At 36.5% G+C, this 15,884-nt stretch overlaps 2 protein-coding genes across 2 annotated transcripts; one reads left to right on the top strand and one right to left on the bottom strand.

The window, feature by feature from the left end:
* The first annotated feature begins 4,784 nt into the window (after positions 1-4,784).
* On the top strand, positions 4,785-5,990 carry LOC113280516 (aspartyl protease family protein 2-like). Its single transcript, XM_026529131.1, has one exon. It carries the CDS (start codon positions 4,785-4,787, stop codon positions 5,988-5,990), a length of 1,206 nt encoding a protein of 401 aa, XP_026384916.1.
* A 4,630-nt stretch (positions 5,991-10,620) lies between these two features.
* On the bottom strand, positions 10,621-13,962 carry LOC113280515 (aspartyl protease family protein 2-like). The gene is made up of 3 exons (XM_026529130.1): positions 12,830-13,962; positions 11,114-11,221; positions 10,621-10,942 (listed from the first exon to the last, which is right to left on the bottom strand). Exons 1-3 carry the CDS (start codon positions 13,960-13,962, stop codon positions 10,621-10,623), a joined length of 1,563 nt encoding a protein of 520 aa, XP_026384915.1.
* Between the last annotated feature and the right edge of the window lie 1,922 nt (positions 13,963-15,884).

Below are 15,884 nucleotides of genomic sequence, written 5' to 3'. Positions count from 1 at the left end.
CTTCTGGATGTTTGATTTAAGTTTATACTTAATTCATTATTTGTATTGTTGATTTGATTTTTAACAAGGGTTTCTTCGTTAGTGTTTACAGGTTTTTGGTTGGTATGAATTGTGGAGTTTTGATTTTGATTTAACTTTTGTGAATGGATTCTTGCTATTGTTTTTTCTTCTCAGCACTTTGGTCCTTGGTTTTGTTTTGGGTTTCTATATAATTAATCTTGCAATTCTATTTTGGGTTTTGGCTTACAGGAGCTTTATTAAAAAAATGATTTGAGGAGATCCCATGTAATTACTGTGGAGGAAATCCTAGAGAACTAAAAGGTCTATTGGCAAGCTTGACATCATATCTGGCAATGCTTAGGATCACAAGTTATCAAAAAAATTCCTCTGTCAGAAAGTTTCCGAGAACCAACTCAAGCGTGTCAAAATTTTACCATGAATCATTTTGAAATGAAATTTTAATAGTTTGGGTTGGTCTAGAATTAATGTTGATTTGCTTTTATAGGTACCGTCAGTTGGTCCGCTGGATTGAGTTTGTCTGCTCTCTGGTAATCACTTTCTGTTTAGAGATTTTGGCATAAAAGTACTTCTCAAAGCTATTATGAAAAAACCTCTTATAACATTGCTGTCAAATTCATCCTCTCCTCTAGAAATGCCATCAGCGTACACAACATCGACATAACCACAATTAGTGAAATCCGGAAAAAATATCTTTTTCCTGCTAATGTGAGTATTTTCATTTTTCAAATAGCATTCACTTATTTATGATTACCGTGGGGTTAGTATGATTTTACCAGTGAATTTTAAACTAATCTATGCAGCTTCTAAAGTCTTCGTGTGTATGTCAGACGCTACCAAAGTACCCCTCAAAAATGGTTGACAATATCTTTCCTGCCACGCTGTAGCAAGAAACCAGTGGGTGATAACAATGACGTTTGGTGCACTGAATACGAGACTAAATTCGACATTCACATCCAAAGGTGAAGTTCCACCATAATATTTTATATCATCTGAGGTTGCCAATAACTATCCACATTTGTTAACCAGGTGATTCGGTTGTATTTGCCACCCAGGTTCTTGGTGCACTTTGGATGGAGTAGAACATAACAAGGTTCCACGGTTTGCGCCGATCTCGATACTGAGGTCCAGAAGTTGTTTTTTCACAACGCTATTAGCCGTTGATTGAGTCAAAGGTAAAACAACTTACCGCATATTCTCCACTTTATCTTGAACTTTCAACCGTCATAATTGTTCTTAATTAAACAATACAATGTCTGCGATAATTGCACTTGACTTAAATGTTTTTCATATAGGGGTTAAACGAGTCGATGCGAGGCCATTGGATCTAACTCTTTTGCAGTTTTGTAGCTAATATAAAACCTAAGTCATGCGAGGCCATGCGATCTAACTCTTTCTCTTGAGTTTCTCTATTTTTCGCTGAAATTTCAACAACACCACGATAGAAACTAATACGTTTTTGATTATATTTTCTATTCATTATTTTTTGAACAGAGAGGAGGGTTTTCATATTTTGTGGTTTGGATAAGGTTAATACCGATCGTTCGTGCAAATAGGAGTAATATCAATCTGATTAAGTTGATATATTAATCTGTGATAATACGTACAGATAGATTATGCATAGGGTTTCTTTCTATCCTCTTTGCTTTGATGTTCGGTTTTTTACTGTGTGTACTTTTGAGATTGTAGCTCCAGATTAAGTTGATATATTAATCTGTGTACTTTTTAATATTTTTGAGATCAATCGTGCAAATAGGAGTAATATCAATCTGATTAGGTTGATATATTAATCTGTGTACTTTTTAATATTTTTGTAGCCTAACTGGGATGGTGTGTTATCAATCAATTTAAAACCCTAATTTACCTTAGTGTTGAATCCTCTTTCAGAGCTAAATTTTCTTCAGTAGCATATCCTATGAATCAAACATACTTATCGGCCAGACACCTGCCGATGGCAGTGATTGATGATGGAGCTCGAGAAGCAGTAAAGACGAAAGCATCGAATCAAGACATGGAATGATCCATCCATGCTGCCAACAGGGAATCCCTCATGCTCCCAATATAAGCTAACATGAAGAATTAAGATGGGTTTTAGCTGTTGCTCGAGTTAGAGAGAACAAGGAAGGGTGATGTTGTTAATGCTCGGTGATGGGTGAGAGAAGACAGTGGTCGTGTCTGTGATGGTTGTGGTTATCGAGACTGTGATGATGATGACTGTTACTTAAGGTGTCGTCTCCCATGTTCCTCCCTGTATTCTCACCATGGCTTTTGGAAGGATCAAGGTATCTTAAGGTGATGATGATGTCATAATTTATATTACAAATTAAGCTTTACATTTTCATGATTTGTAGTTTTAAAACGCCATTCCTGTAAATATTTTGCTCAGATGATATTGTTAGTCACTGTTATTGTACCGAAGAAAGTATTTTAACCAGGCAAAGAAAGTACTCACTGTAAAGTATTTTAATTACTTCTTCGTTTTCCACCAGACAAAGAGCCAAAGAGCGGAATAGGCAGAGAGGAAGTCTTCATACTTCTGTTCGTACAAACAGGGAGATTTCCTTTCAAGAAAACTGGCAAGGTACCACAGCTTTTCTTACTTTTTCCTTTCATAATGCAGCTGTTTCATAGTGTGTAGGCTTCTAATTTGTGCAAATTAAACAAGGCATCCGCAAAGTGTTGGCTTTTGACGCATTTATTTTGAATAATGTTACATCTTGGAAGGACTTGGGCGAGGCGAAGCCGAGCTTTACCAAATCAAATGGGGACTTGGGAGAGGCGAAGCCGAACTTTACCAAATCAAAGAAAGAGGCTGTGATGCATTGTATTTGTAGATTGAATTGGTGAACCAACGCCCGGGCACAAAATCTAGTTATTTTGAATGGCTGCATTCATATATGTTCTTGAACCTTTTCGGTACGCGCAAAAGGCTCCTAACCTTAATGTCGTCGTAGTTGATATAATTATTTGAAGGTATTTTGGTTGAACCCAAGATATACCAAGTGTGCTGACCCCCGGTTCGTTCTGTTTCGTTATTGTCTTATAGAATAACAAGGCCAATATAACGCTTAGAGATGACATTAATTTCTCGGCTTTATCAACACATCGGTATTGTTACTCTTTACGTTTAGTTTCTTGACGTGTAATATCGTTAATTTGGAAAGGTTGCATTTGCATTATTAACCGGTACAGTTTCATTTCACAATAGATAAAAGAATATCGTAGGCTCGCTAGACGATAAACAAACTTGGAAAATCTCTAGCAATAGCATATTGTCCGGTGTTTATTTACTCAAGTAATGTGCAAGTTAAACACCAAGAAAATGTCGATTTGGTTTTTAGATGAAATTATAACCCGCGTACTTGACGCCGTGTTTGAAATCGTGCAGTGCATATATATCTACCGGATTATTTAGTTTAGTAGGACGTTTATCTGTGACTCATGTTATATGTGCTCGCGTGCAGTTCATGTAACAAAGGTGATGCTAAATAGTTTAGAAACAATACCACCATACTAAATGTATGCTAAAGCTAAATTCATCTTACCCTCAATTCCCATATATTATCAAAAAAGTATTTCTCGTATATGATATATTTGTTTCCTCCAAAAAGAAAATCTCTTCGTCAGTTTGAAGTTATTTAAAAGTGTAATTTATCTTTGTTATCATGCACTGGCAAGAAGTTTAAGCCTCTCAAGATCTTGCCAAACCTTCGTGATCATTCAAATCCAAAAGATAAACCGAGATGTTAGAGTAAATTGAAGGTTGACAACACATTTATTCTTATCACGGGAGTGGAGACTAATCATTTTGATGATTCGTTGGATGCCAAAGAGGTAGACCCTGGAATAATTGCATAAACGGAGCCGAGGAGGATGGTGTGGCATACATCTAAAGTCCTCAATCATAACGTGGATAATATGTCAGAATGTAGCCCACCTTAGTTCTTTCTGGACATGTAGATATCGCATACTTCAACCTTCTTTAGAGGTTCCATGGAATTTAAGTGAATGTTTGCAAATTAATATATTTTGAATTTCAGTTCTAATTTTCCAATTTTTTTTAAGTCAAATCAAAAGCCATAAATAACAAAACTTTAACAACTACAACTCTAGGCTTTCCATTATTTGAAAAATATTCTCTCTATATTTTGTTTAACGTCACCATCTGCCTTCCACTATAATTTTCCAATTCATGCTTGTCCAACAACTATTTGGTTACTATTGGTGTTTTCGCTCGTCACTGGAGGTTTCCGAAACTATCATTTTTTGACATTTTCTATATACTATCATTTATGTTATGGACTGTTCTCTGACTTTTGCGTACACATCTTGAATTAGGGCACATTTGGGATCGGAAATGACTGGGTGTAAGTGTGCATGCCACCTTTTTCCTCCGTTGATATAAACCATCGCTCTGTCTAGATACGTGGATTACCAGATCAACGGTGATTAGGGCCTAGTTGGTGTAGAATGCACCCTAGTTGGTTCATGTGACTAGAAGTTTATATATAGCGAGGTTTATTGAACTTATTGATTTGTAAAGCCTGTTGCATTTGTCGGAATCATCAATCACCATGACACCAAGATCAATTTTCTTCTTCATCTTATTCTATATTCTCATTCTCTTCCTCATTATTCATTCTTCTGAAACAACTTCAACAGAGAAACCCAAATCACTTACACTAAGGTTACATCATGTTAGTTCGCTACTTTATTCGAGACACCCTGATTTGTCCCCTGAAACATATTTCAAACTAAAGCAGAAGATGGATCTAATTAAACACCAACACCTATCCGACAAGCTTATGGGGTCAAATTCAAACAATGGAGGCAATATTGATGAGGGTTTCGAGTTTCCCGTTACACCAGGTAAATACTGGAATACATCAATGATATCAGCATTTCTTTATGAGTACTACGTTGTGTTGAGAATTAGTATATCGCCATCGAATCCGTATTTACTTCATATGGATACGGGAAGTTCTCTCACATGGATTCAATGCTTGCCGTGTGATAAATGTTTTGAACAAGTAGCTCCGATGTACAATCCAATACGATCCCTAACATATTCGGTCAAATATTGTTCCGAGTACAAATCACTTTGTAGTGGATGTAACGAACGCGGAGAATGCACTTATAGTAGAGTCTATGGTGACGAAACATATTCGCATGGAGTGATTGCCGGAGAAGTTTGTAGACTTGATCAATCAGATAGTGTTTTCTTGATGAATTTGACTTTTGGGTGTGCGCATAATAGTAGCGAAAAATATAAAGGTATGGATGGATTCTTAGGCCTTGGGCGTGGTGAATTGTCTTTTGCATCTCAGCTTGACAGTAGGTATGGTTTCAAAAAGTTTTCTTATTGTCTTGTTGATAAATCCACGACGAAAATACTTCCTGAATCATCTTTAAGGTTTGGCGAAGACGTATTAGATCAACCAACCGATGTAGTATATACGCCGATGATTCAAAACCCCAAGTTATCCTCACAGTACTTCATTAACCTCACTAGTATTAGTGTAGCGGATAATCATATTCCTACTCATATGTCACTCCCCAATGGGATAATGGTTGATTCAGGATCCACGGATACTTGGTTACCTAAGCCTATTTATGAAGCTGTGCGTGATTCATTCCACGCTGCTGCTCTTCAACTTGGTTGGAAACAGGACGTTTCCGAATATCCTGCTAATTTGTGTTACGATATGAGTATATTTACTGATGGGATTAGCATCATTAATACACCAGCGGTGACTTTGTACTTCGACGGTGATGACGATGCATTCGTCGAGTTACAACCTCAAAACCTTTTGAGGAATTATCCACGGATCGGTGTAAATATTCACTGTCTCGCAGTTCAGGCAAGCATATGGGATGGGATTGCAATTCTCGGTAATACACAACAACAAGGAATCCGTGTTGTATATGACAATGTTGCATCAGTTATTGGGTTTGATCCAAATAGCTGCTAAGTAAGCTCAAACATGTGCCTTACTCTTGTTGTCACGGTTGCTATTATGCCTTGAATAAGTAGTACCTTGTATGAAATACTTCATAAGCATTTTTAGTATAATGGCAATTTATGAGGTTTTACTTTGTCTTCTGAAATTGCGTACTATTAATTTGTTGAGAATTTTTTTACTTCTTGAAGAAATAGTGTGCTCTCTGGTCAAAATTATTTCCAAAATTTTTGATCCTACAATAATGATTAAGAAAATGGAATATGTACAAGTAGAGAAAGGCTTACCATTTGTTCTTGATGAATTCATATTGTGACTGTGAAGATTTACCTTTTGACAAACATTGATAATTTTTAACAGAAATCTCGCCCTCGTCCGTAAAAAAAAAAAATGAAGAAGTGATGAGGGAATAAAATTTATCTAGGGTAGAAACCTCGCCGATTCTAAGTGTGCTTATCTAATCTCTTTTTAAGTTTGAAATTCGAAAATGCATGAAAACAGCACTGGATTACAACCAGAAGATCGATAAGATAATGCATAAATTAGACTGATTACTATAGGAAAAAAAAGTTTTACCTATCGGTCCGCGAGTTATAACCCCAAAAGTGTCACATCCATGCACAAAAACTCCACCAAAACAAAATGTTCACAAAAACCTTATTTAACATAAACCGTCTATATTACCCTTCTACTATGTAAATCACCCCAACAAAAACAAAAATCAACCCAACCTTTAAATTTTATTATATTATCACTACGAACAACAACCCACCACCAGCAACACCACCACCGCCCGTCGTCGCCGCCACCACCGACCACCTTCGCCGCCGCCACCGACCACCGCCAAAATTGGTTTCACCAAAATAAGATGAAACCAAATTTTGGTTTCATCGTAAAAGAAAGGAGAAAGAAGAAGAAGAAGAAAAAATGAAACACAATAAGATGAGACCTTCCACCACCGTCAACTGCACCGCCCCCAGCGACACCACAACCATAATCACCACAACCACCACTAACATTACCTCCTTAACCAAGACTACTTTCAAGAAAAAACAATCCACAATAAGATGAAACCTACCACCACCGTCAACTGCACCACCCCCATCGCTGTCACAACCACCAGCACCACAACCACCACTACCATTACCCCCTCAACTACAACCAGTTTCAATAAAAAATAATCCACCTGTATCCCACCATCAAAAATTGGCTTCACAGATATTAATATTCAACAAAATGAAAAAAGAATACGATGAAACCTAATTAGGTTTCATCAACTTCAGCCAATTCATTACACTTTTAACAATGCAGACACACACCTCTTTAATTGTAACCCATATTAGTCCTTTATGCAACACCTGAAGCTCAAGTACAACTCTCATTGCATTAGCACTACCCTTACTCAGTTAATCCATTCGTTATCACTTCCATAACTTCAATTACGGCCACCACTACCAACAAAACTTCTTCATCAATACTTGGAGTACCAGTACCAGACCCTGCTATACACATTCTCCCAATTCATACACACATATAATCAAAACCACCATTCTACATACAATCGAAACCACATATTGTCATTTCACCAACATAACTTCAATGATGAAACCAAACACGCCGTCTTCCAAGTCAGACAGAATAAACTAGACAAAAGTCAGGTGAAACCAAAATTTGGTTTCATTATAAACTTAATTTTCATCATTAAAATCTTTGGTTTCATGACAGAAAATATGCAAGTTTATGATGAAACCGAATTTGGTTTCATCATTAGTTTATTGTTTTCACCAACCAAAACTATCAGAATTTTTCATCATAAATCTGTCATTTCCCAATACAATATTGATTTCGACTTTGAAGATGTATCATCATTTGCTGGTGATGAAAACATCATAAGGTGGTGGTGGTGGTGATTGTAGAGGATTGAACGAGGAGGCGGAGGTGCTGTTGGGAGCGGATCTGCAGGTACTGGTGTTGATTGTAGATGAGGTGTTGTTGGTGGCCGATTTGAAGATATTGGTGGTGGTTTTAGATGATAAAAGGAGGAGGTAGAAGTAGTGTTGGTGGCGGATCTGATGTACTGGTGGGAAAAACAAAAATAAGAGGAGGCGGTGTTGTTGATGGAAAATCGGTAGACGGAGAAGAAGAAGGTGATGATGGTGTTAATGGAGGAGACAGAGGTGATGATGGTGTTAATGGAGGAGACAGAGGTTCTGTTGGTGGCGGATCTGGACACATCGGTTGGTTTGATGGTGGCGGAGCTACTGTTGGTGATATATATGAATAGAAATAGACAAAAAAGAGACAAAGGTTTCGTGGAGGAGACGAAGGTGTTGCTGCTGGTGGTGACGGAGGTGTTGTTGCTGGTGGTGACGGAGGTGCTGTGATGGTGTTCATGGAGAGATATTTGTTGCTGCTGGTGGGGAGATGAAAACCGCAAAAATAAAAAAAAGAAAGGAGAGAAGAAGAAGAAGAAGAAGAAGACAAGGTAAAAAGGGTATGTTTGGCTTTTTTTTTAAAGTAATAAAAACTAAATTTGCACATTATTATTTGACCTGAGATTTTTGTGTCACTTTTTAATTAAATGGTTTTCATTTATTAAAAATAATATGGCTGGATTTTTTGTACCACATGTTTGGTCACCTTGGTTTTATTTGACTAGTTTTGTTTACCTATTTCCTATCCCTCATTTTCCTAAATCTCATCCCAACCATATAAATCATTTCTTGGTTAACTCCTTCTAGATAGGGTAAACGAAACCCACCCTTTCATCTTCATCCACAGTCTTCCTTCTTCCACCTCTCACTCTCTCGAATCTAATCCTCTACTAACCTGCATCATCGCCACACCTTAATTATATGGTACCATCACTACTGCTACATGGTGTGTCCACAGAAATGATCTTATAATAGTGTTGCACCAAAACGAGAAGGAGGAGAACTATAATCAAACCGCATAATCAGTAGTTATTCCTTTCATTATTAAACTTGCATGTTGATGCGATGGAAATAACGAATTAAAATCGAGATAAACATATAATTTTCGCAGATATAAATGGATTGTTTTTCTTTAATAAACTGAAACCTTCTTAACCATACCCTGAAGAAGTGAAGATCGATCACGTCCATTTGCATTAATTACTAGCTCCAGCTGCCTAGTTGGGACCAAGGAACAAGTTCAGTTCAAAAGTAAGTACTGTTGCTAATCATCAAGAAAACGGAACAAAAAGAGAAATGGGCAATTTAGTCTCAGTTTCTGGTTTATGATTTTAGGATTTAGGGATTTCTGGGAGGGTGGGGAGAAAGTTTCTAGTTTATGTCCTATTTTTCACGTAAATAAAAGTAACGTTGCCAATTCAATCTTCCATGATTAGTGGTTAAGATAATAATTTAACGACTAATTTCTAACCTAATCAATTTGATGGGGTCACGGTGGTGGTGGTGAGGGTCCAGTTAACCATGGAAATTTTAGAGTGAGTTTCGTTTACCCAATAAAAAAAGAGTTTTATAAAATTTAATTTGTGTAATTGGGATGAGAAATAGGAAAAAAGAGATGAAAAATAGGTAAAACCAAGAAAATAAATCTATTTGCAATTACTACAAGATATTCCCTAGCATTTGCATTAATTAGAGAATATTTACTTTATTTTTGAAGAGTCTATAGTCCTTTTTGGTAGACCATTACAAAGAAGAAGTTTTAAATGAATTTCGAGCATCCTAGGAGAAAACGCGTAGTGCATGTATCTACTTCATTCATCTTTTGTTTGGGAGTTCCAGAGGTGTTCAATTATTTTAGCTCTCCTTTTTCTCTTTTTATCTTCTTTTTTATGATTCTTGATTTTATTGTGCATTATTTTGTTGATGTAGAGCCGAGGTGATGGACCTGGTAACTGACCTTGTATTCATTTTTTATTTTGCAACTGAGAAAATTTTATTGATTGAAGGACTTAAGCCAATACAAAAGATGAGTCAATAGACAACTGATGACAAATTTCTGGAGGAGGGACACAGCTAGGGGTGCCAACAGGTCCTATCGGATCCGGGTAGTATACTACTCGGAGCCGGACCCGGACCCGGTAATTTTAATCGATTCTGGATCCGATTTCTAAATTAGTGGATCCGGAACCGGATCCGATAAAAACCTTAAATACCAGTCGGGTCCGGATATTTATCCGATCCTCTAAAATCAACAATATTTTTTGATAATCTATTTTTATATTTGTTATATTAGCTTGAATTTAATAATTTTTTATATAAAATTGTTGTTGTATCTATGTAAATGTTCTACTTAAGTCTAAACATAAGAAAATGAAGGATAATCGAAAAAAACTTAAGCGAAATTATATGAAATCTCCCTATTTAAAGTAAAAATAACAAGTAAAAGATAAATATTCGGGTACCCAATACCCGACAAGTACCCGGCGGGTAATACTCGTTAGGACCCGAAAACTTATCGGTTCCTAACGGGTCTACCCTCGGGTAGTGATTTTGCTAACGGATCCAATCTTAGGACCCACAACCGGATCCGACACACCCTGTTCCGGTTCGGTTCCGGGTAATCGGGTACCCGTTGGCAGCCCTGGACATAGCTCCAGCTATTAGTGATTCTATCTGTTCTAGCTAACTTAGATAGAATGTCCGCAACCTTATTTCTTTATTTTGGAACATAAGACAATTTCCAAGAAGTAAACTGAAAACAAATGTTTAATGTCAAGAACAATGTTGTGCAGTCTCCAATCAATGGCTCCATTGTTTTTGTTAACAGCATCAACAACGAATTTGGCATCCATCTCAAAGTGAACTTTCTCTAACTTTTGCTCCTTTTCCCAACGCACAGCCTGCCACAGTCCAATGCACTCCGCCTGTTCTGCACTTCTAATTTCCGTTAGATAGATACACCTTGCTGCTTGTTGTGTTCCTGCAACATTTCTAATTATTAGACCAATGCCACCTGAAAAAGTAGTGGAACTACAAGAGCCATCAACATTTATAGTAGGAAATAGTCTAATGGAGGAGGCATCCAATGAACGGAATGACGGTTCACTCTCTGAGTTACACAAGAGAGTTTTTTATTCATTGACAATTGTTCGTCAATCAACACTCTGCATTTCTGGATAATCGCCTCAGGTCTTGCATTGCCTGCTGAAACACTTTTCCACATCTTTCAGACCATAAACTCCAAGCATTATAGCTCTAGAAGTTACATCACTGTCTGTTATTGTTCCATTCATCAGGCTGTCAAACCAACTGCATATCCACTCAGATAAGTCACCAGCATTATTCGAAGTCCAGCCAATAGTAACAAACCACACTTTTTTTTTGACACAAAAAGGAAAAATTTCATTAAAGACTTAACACTCATCAAAGCGATGAAAGCTAAGAGAAACAAATACAAAAATGCTAACTTTTACCAGTTACAGCATTCCAATTACATATTAAGGTACTAAGAGAAAATCCGTCAATAAGTTTCGAATGCAATGACCAATTAAACATAATACACTTAACCGAAATAATAACTTGATCAACATTTCTCTATTTATGATTATATAACCTGCAGTTCCGCTCTATCCGGATTGTCCACCAAATTGCGAAGGGGAGAATTCAACAAATCTTCTTAACCACTTTACTGCTTTTCTTATTATCCCATTCCCAAATATTTGATTTGACAGTTCCTGAAAACACCCAATCAACCCTAAAACTATCCAAAAAATAGTGCCAATTTTTTCTTGTTTCCAAACAATGAAGCAAACCACACCACTCTTGAAAAATTGCAGTGCATAATGAGATGAGACGCAAATTCTGTGCATAGATTACAAAAAGGACAATAGTCATCTTCCACAATGGCAGATCCAAGAACATCCTTAGTGGATAAAAGTTTGGAGATAGCTTTCCACAAGAATTGTAGAATCCTTGGTAAAGTTGTCAATTTCCAAAATCTGTTATAAATTTTCCTCAACGAATCACTCACAGGTTGCATTGTTGTTGTTTCATTATACATCTGCCGATAGCACGATTTTACTGAGAAGCGACCATTTTTCTCTAATAACCAAATTAGCCTATCTGGTTGAGAATGATGAATGGGAATAAGAAAAATAATATTAACCACAAATGCATCGAATAATTCTTCAAGCACAGGAATATTCCATTTTTCAGAGTTTGGACTGAATAATTGATGGACATGACTGAAATTCTGAGCAGTTGAACACCCTTGCTTTGGTTTAACGTCACCATCTTCCTTCCACTATAATTTCCCAATTCATGCTTCTCCAACAACTATTTGGTTACATTGGTGTTTTTGCTCGTTGGTGGAGGTTTCCGAAACTATCATTTTTTGACATTTTCTATATAGTATCCTTTATGTTATGGACTGTTTTCTGACTTTTGCGTACACATCTTGAATTAGGGCACATTTGGGATCGGAAATGATAACATGAACTCTTTTTTTTCTTTTTCTTTTTTTTTTGGGTGTAAGTGTGCATGCCACTTCTTTTCCACCAATATTAAGTGAATGTTTGTAAATAAGTATCTTTTGAATTTCAGTTCTAATTTTCCAATTTTTTTCTATCAAGTCAAATCAAAAGCCATAGATAACAAAAGTTTTAACAACTACTACAACTCTAGGCCTTCCATTATTTGAAAAATATTCTCTCGATATTTTGTTTAACGTCACCATCTGGTACACCATTACAAAGAGCAAGTTTTAAATGAGCAAAACGAGACCATATGACATTTCAAAATGCTTATTATTTCACACGTACACAGGTACTTACTCCACCAGTAGAAGTAGGAATAATAGTAAATGTGACAACGAGAACAAGGTACATGGTATAAGCTCAGCAGCTATTTGGATCAAACCCAATAACTTTTTCAACATTATCATATACAACACGGATTCCTTGTTGTTGTACATTACCGAGAATCGCAAACCCCTCGTATAAATTTGGCCGAAATGCAAGACAATAAAAATTCGCCTCGACCCAAGCATAATTAAACAATACGTTTTCAGCTTTCAAGTCGATAGCTGCCTCATCATCACCGGCGAAGTACAAAATCACCTCTGGTGCTTTGACAGTGACAATTCCCCCAGTATATGAACTCAAATCATAGCACGTGTCATGATATTTGTAAGTCACAGGTTTCCAACCAAGTCTAAGAGCAGCAACACGGAATGGATCACGTACAGCTTCATAAAGAGGCCGAGGAAACGAGGAGAGCAAAGCTCCTGAATCAACCATTATTCCATTGGGGAGTGACGTATGAACTGTAATTAGTTTGCTCGCTACAATAATACTAGTAAGGTTGATGTAGTAATGGTCGGGGTTTTGAATAATCGGTGTATACACTACATCGCTCGGTAGATCTAATAAGTCATTGCCAAATCTTATAGATGATACAACAGGTACTTCTTTCATGGACTTATCGACGAGACAATAAGAGAACTTTTTAAAACCATACCTACGATCAACTTGAGATGCAAAAGAGAATTCAGCACGACCAAGCCCCAATATTCCATCGGAATGATTAAATGTTCCGCTACTATTATGCGCGCATCCGATAGTCAAATTCATCATATGATCACCGACACTGTAAACTTCTTGAGCTATTACTCCTTGCGAGTATGATCCGTCACCATAGACATAATTGTAAGTGCATTCTCCACGATCGTTACATCCATCACAAGGTGATACATGTTGATTACAATACCTGACCGAATACGTTGCGGACCGTTTTGGATCAAATATGGGAGCTACTTGCTCATAACATTTATTACAAGGAAAGCATTGGATCCACGTGAGAGAACTTCCTGTATCTACCACAAGAACGTAATCAATCGCCGGCGATGTACTGACTCTCAACACGGTAAAGTATTCAAGAACTAATGATGGACTTGGTAGTTTCCAGTAAGGACCTGGTGCAATAGGAAATGAAAAATCATAATCGTCATCGCCATCGCCATCGCCATCATTATTAGAACTTTCTGATGCCATGATGTTGGATAAGCTTCGAATCTTAATTCGATCCCTCTGTAGTTTTAGTTTGAATAGGGATTCAGGAGTCAAATCAGGGTAAGTAGTATGAAGTAAAGAATCAATAGGATATAAACTTAGTGTAAGTGATTCTGCTTTATCATTGTTGGGTTTTTCGCTTGTAATTGTTTCAGAAGTACCAAAAATGATGAAGAGGAATACAACGTAGAACAAGAAGAAGACTATTTTTTTTGTGTGATTTCCATGGTGATTTTGACAAACGAATGTAGGTGAAGGCAATGTACATGTGTTGACATATATATATCCGGAGGCCTAACAAACAAAGACTCCGACCTCTCTTAGAGCATCTTCAATAGTGGGTGCTAAAAATTCTACCGGGTCATAGTGGGTGCTATCTGGAGTTTTTATTTAGATCTTTATTTATGGGGTCATATGTATGTGGCAAAAATAACAATGCTTTTTTCATGGACTATCTCCAATAGTGAGGGTCTTATTTTGACGATCTGTTTTTCTGGATAATGATAAAATTGATTCCCTCTTTCTTATTGGTTCAGAAAATATTATTTAAAAAGAAAAATTTAAAATATGGTTAAAAAGATGACGTGGAGACCCATTGTTGGAGATGAATTTAATATAAATGAGGGTCTAAAATCCTATGTGTCATAAAAAAAATAATACCTTCACCTTCTATCGGAGTCTAACCGATAAAGAAAAAAACAAAAAAAAAAAACTAAAAAACTCCAACCTCTCTCTATGTCTCCGTCTATCTAAAAATAAACGCACTATAGCTAACTAGTAACATGCAAATTCACCTTAAACTCTTTTAGGTCCAGGATTGAATGCGAATAAATATTGCGAGAGCAACACGTCATGAAAAAAAAAACATATTATTATAGGTTAAAGAATATTCAGAATATAAGATGAAAATTTCAAAAGGTCAAATCTAGTTTCGGAAACCACCACTGAGGAGCAAAAATATATAAGAAAACAGATTGATTTGCTTGAACTTGACATCCACAGGACGCTTCATGTGCAAACCTGTTGACATACCCACGGAAAGGTTAACATCATATGTGTTAGCACGAGGAGGAATAATAGAAGAGAGGTTAGTAAAAGTCTGGTTGCTGTTGTAGGCTACCAAAATGAGATTGTATTCCTCATCATACCAAACCGGAGTGACAACTTCTGCACGAATAATCCGCTGTAATGTTATTTTTGTTTCCGCGTTCTCATTGTATTTATCTATAGCCATATTTGCATGATATAAGACAGTCTGCAGTCGCTTGTAATCAATCTGATTGCCCCCATGTCCGAGAATGAATCCGTCACGCCCCGTTTTGGCCATGATGAAGATGATTGATGTTGATGCTAGAAGAAGTATTATGGTGATTAGGAAAATGTTAGAAATATTAGTAGAAAAGAATTTACTAGTTCTTGTTGGAGTCATATTTATAATTGTAAAGTATGAACCATACACCTTTTGACGAACAGTGATAATGGGATAAAATTAGCTCGGCTAGAAACTTCCCTAATTCTAAGTTTGCCCATTCAATCTCTTTTTTATCTTTGAAAATGCAAGACAGCAGTACTGCACTACAACCAGAAGATAATTATAATGCATAAATTACAATGTGCTTATTATTGGAAAAAAGAAAAGAAAAATCTCTTTGCATTTACTACAAGATATTGCCTTGCATTTGCATTAATTAGGGGATATTCGCTTCATTTTTTAAAACACAGAATTAGTTGAAAAGACCAAAATCAACAATTAATGGGTGAAAATGATATTTAAATTTTGATACTATTTAAATGGACTAAAATGTAAAAATAGCAAGGATGTAAACAGTTTCATCCTACCCATTTTCAAATATTTTTTTTGTTTTTAATATACATCAGGACGCATCCAGTTTCATCCTTGATAT

The sequence above is a fragment of the Papaver somniferum genome, chromosome 5 (genome assembly GCF_003573695.1).
Source record: "Papaver somniferum cultivar HN1 chromosome 5, ASM357369v1, whole genome shotgun sequence".
Taxonomy (NCBI): Eukaryota; Viridiplantae; Streptophyta; class Magnoliopsida; order Ranunculales; family Papaveraceae; genus Papaver; species Papaver somniferum.
This window is presented reverse-complemented; position numbering and strand designations above follow the sequence as displayed.

Excerpts from the sequence above, each read along its gene's own strand:
- LOC113280516 (XM_026529131.1), top strand. The coding sequence starts at position 4,785 with ATGGATCTAATTAAACACCAACACCTATCCGACAAGCTTATGGGGTCA.
- LOC113280515 (XM_026529130.1), bottom strand. The coding sequence starts at position 13,962 with ATGGCATCAGAAAGTTCTAATAATGATGGCGATGGCGATGGCGATGAC. Across the intron at positions 11,222-12,829 it reads AATGTTGAAAAAGTTATTGG|TTGGTTTGACAGCCTGATGA; the intron begins GTTTGATCCAAA and ends GTGGATATGCAG. Across the intron at positions 10,943-11,113 it reads GTGGAAAAGTGTTTCAGCAG|TTCCACTACTTTTTCAGGTG; the intron begins GCAATGCAAGAC and ends TGGCTCTTGTAG.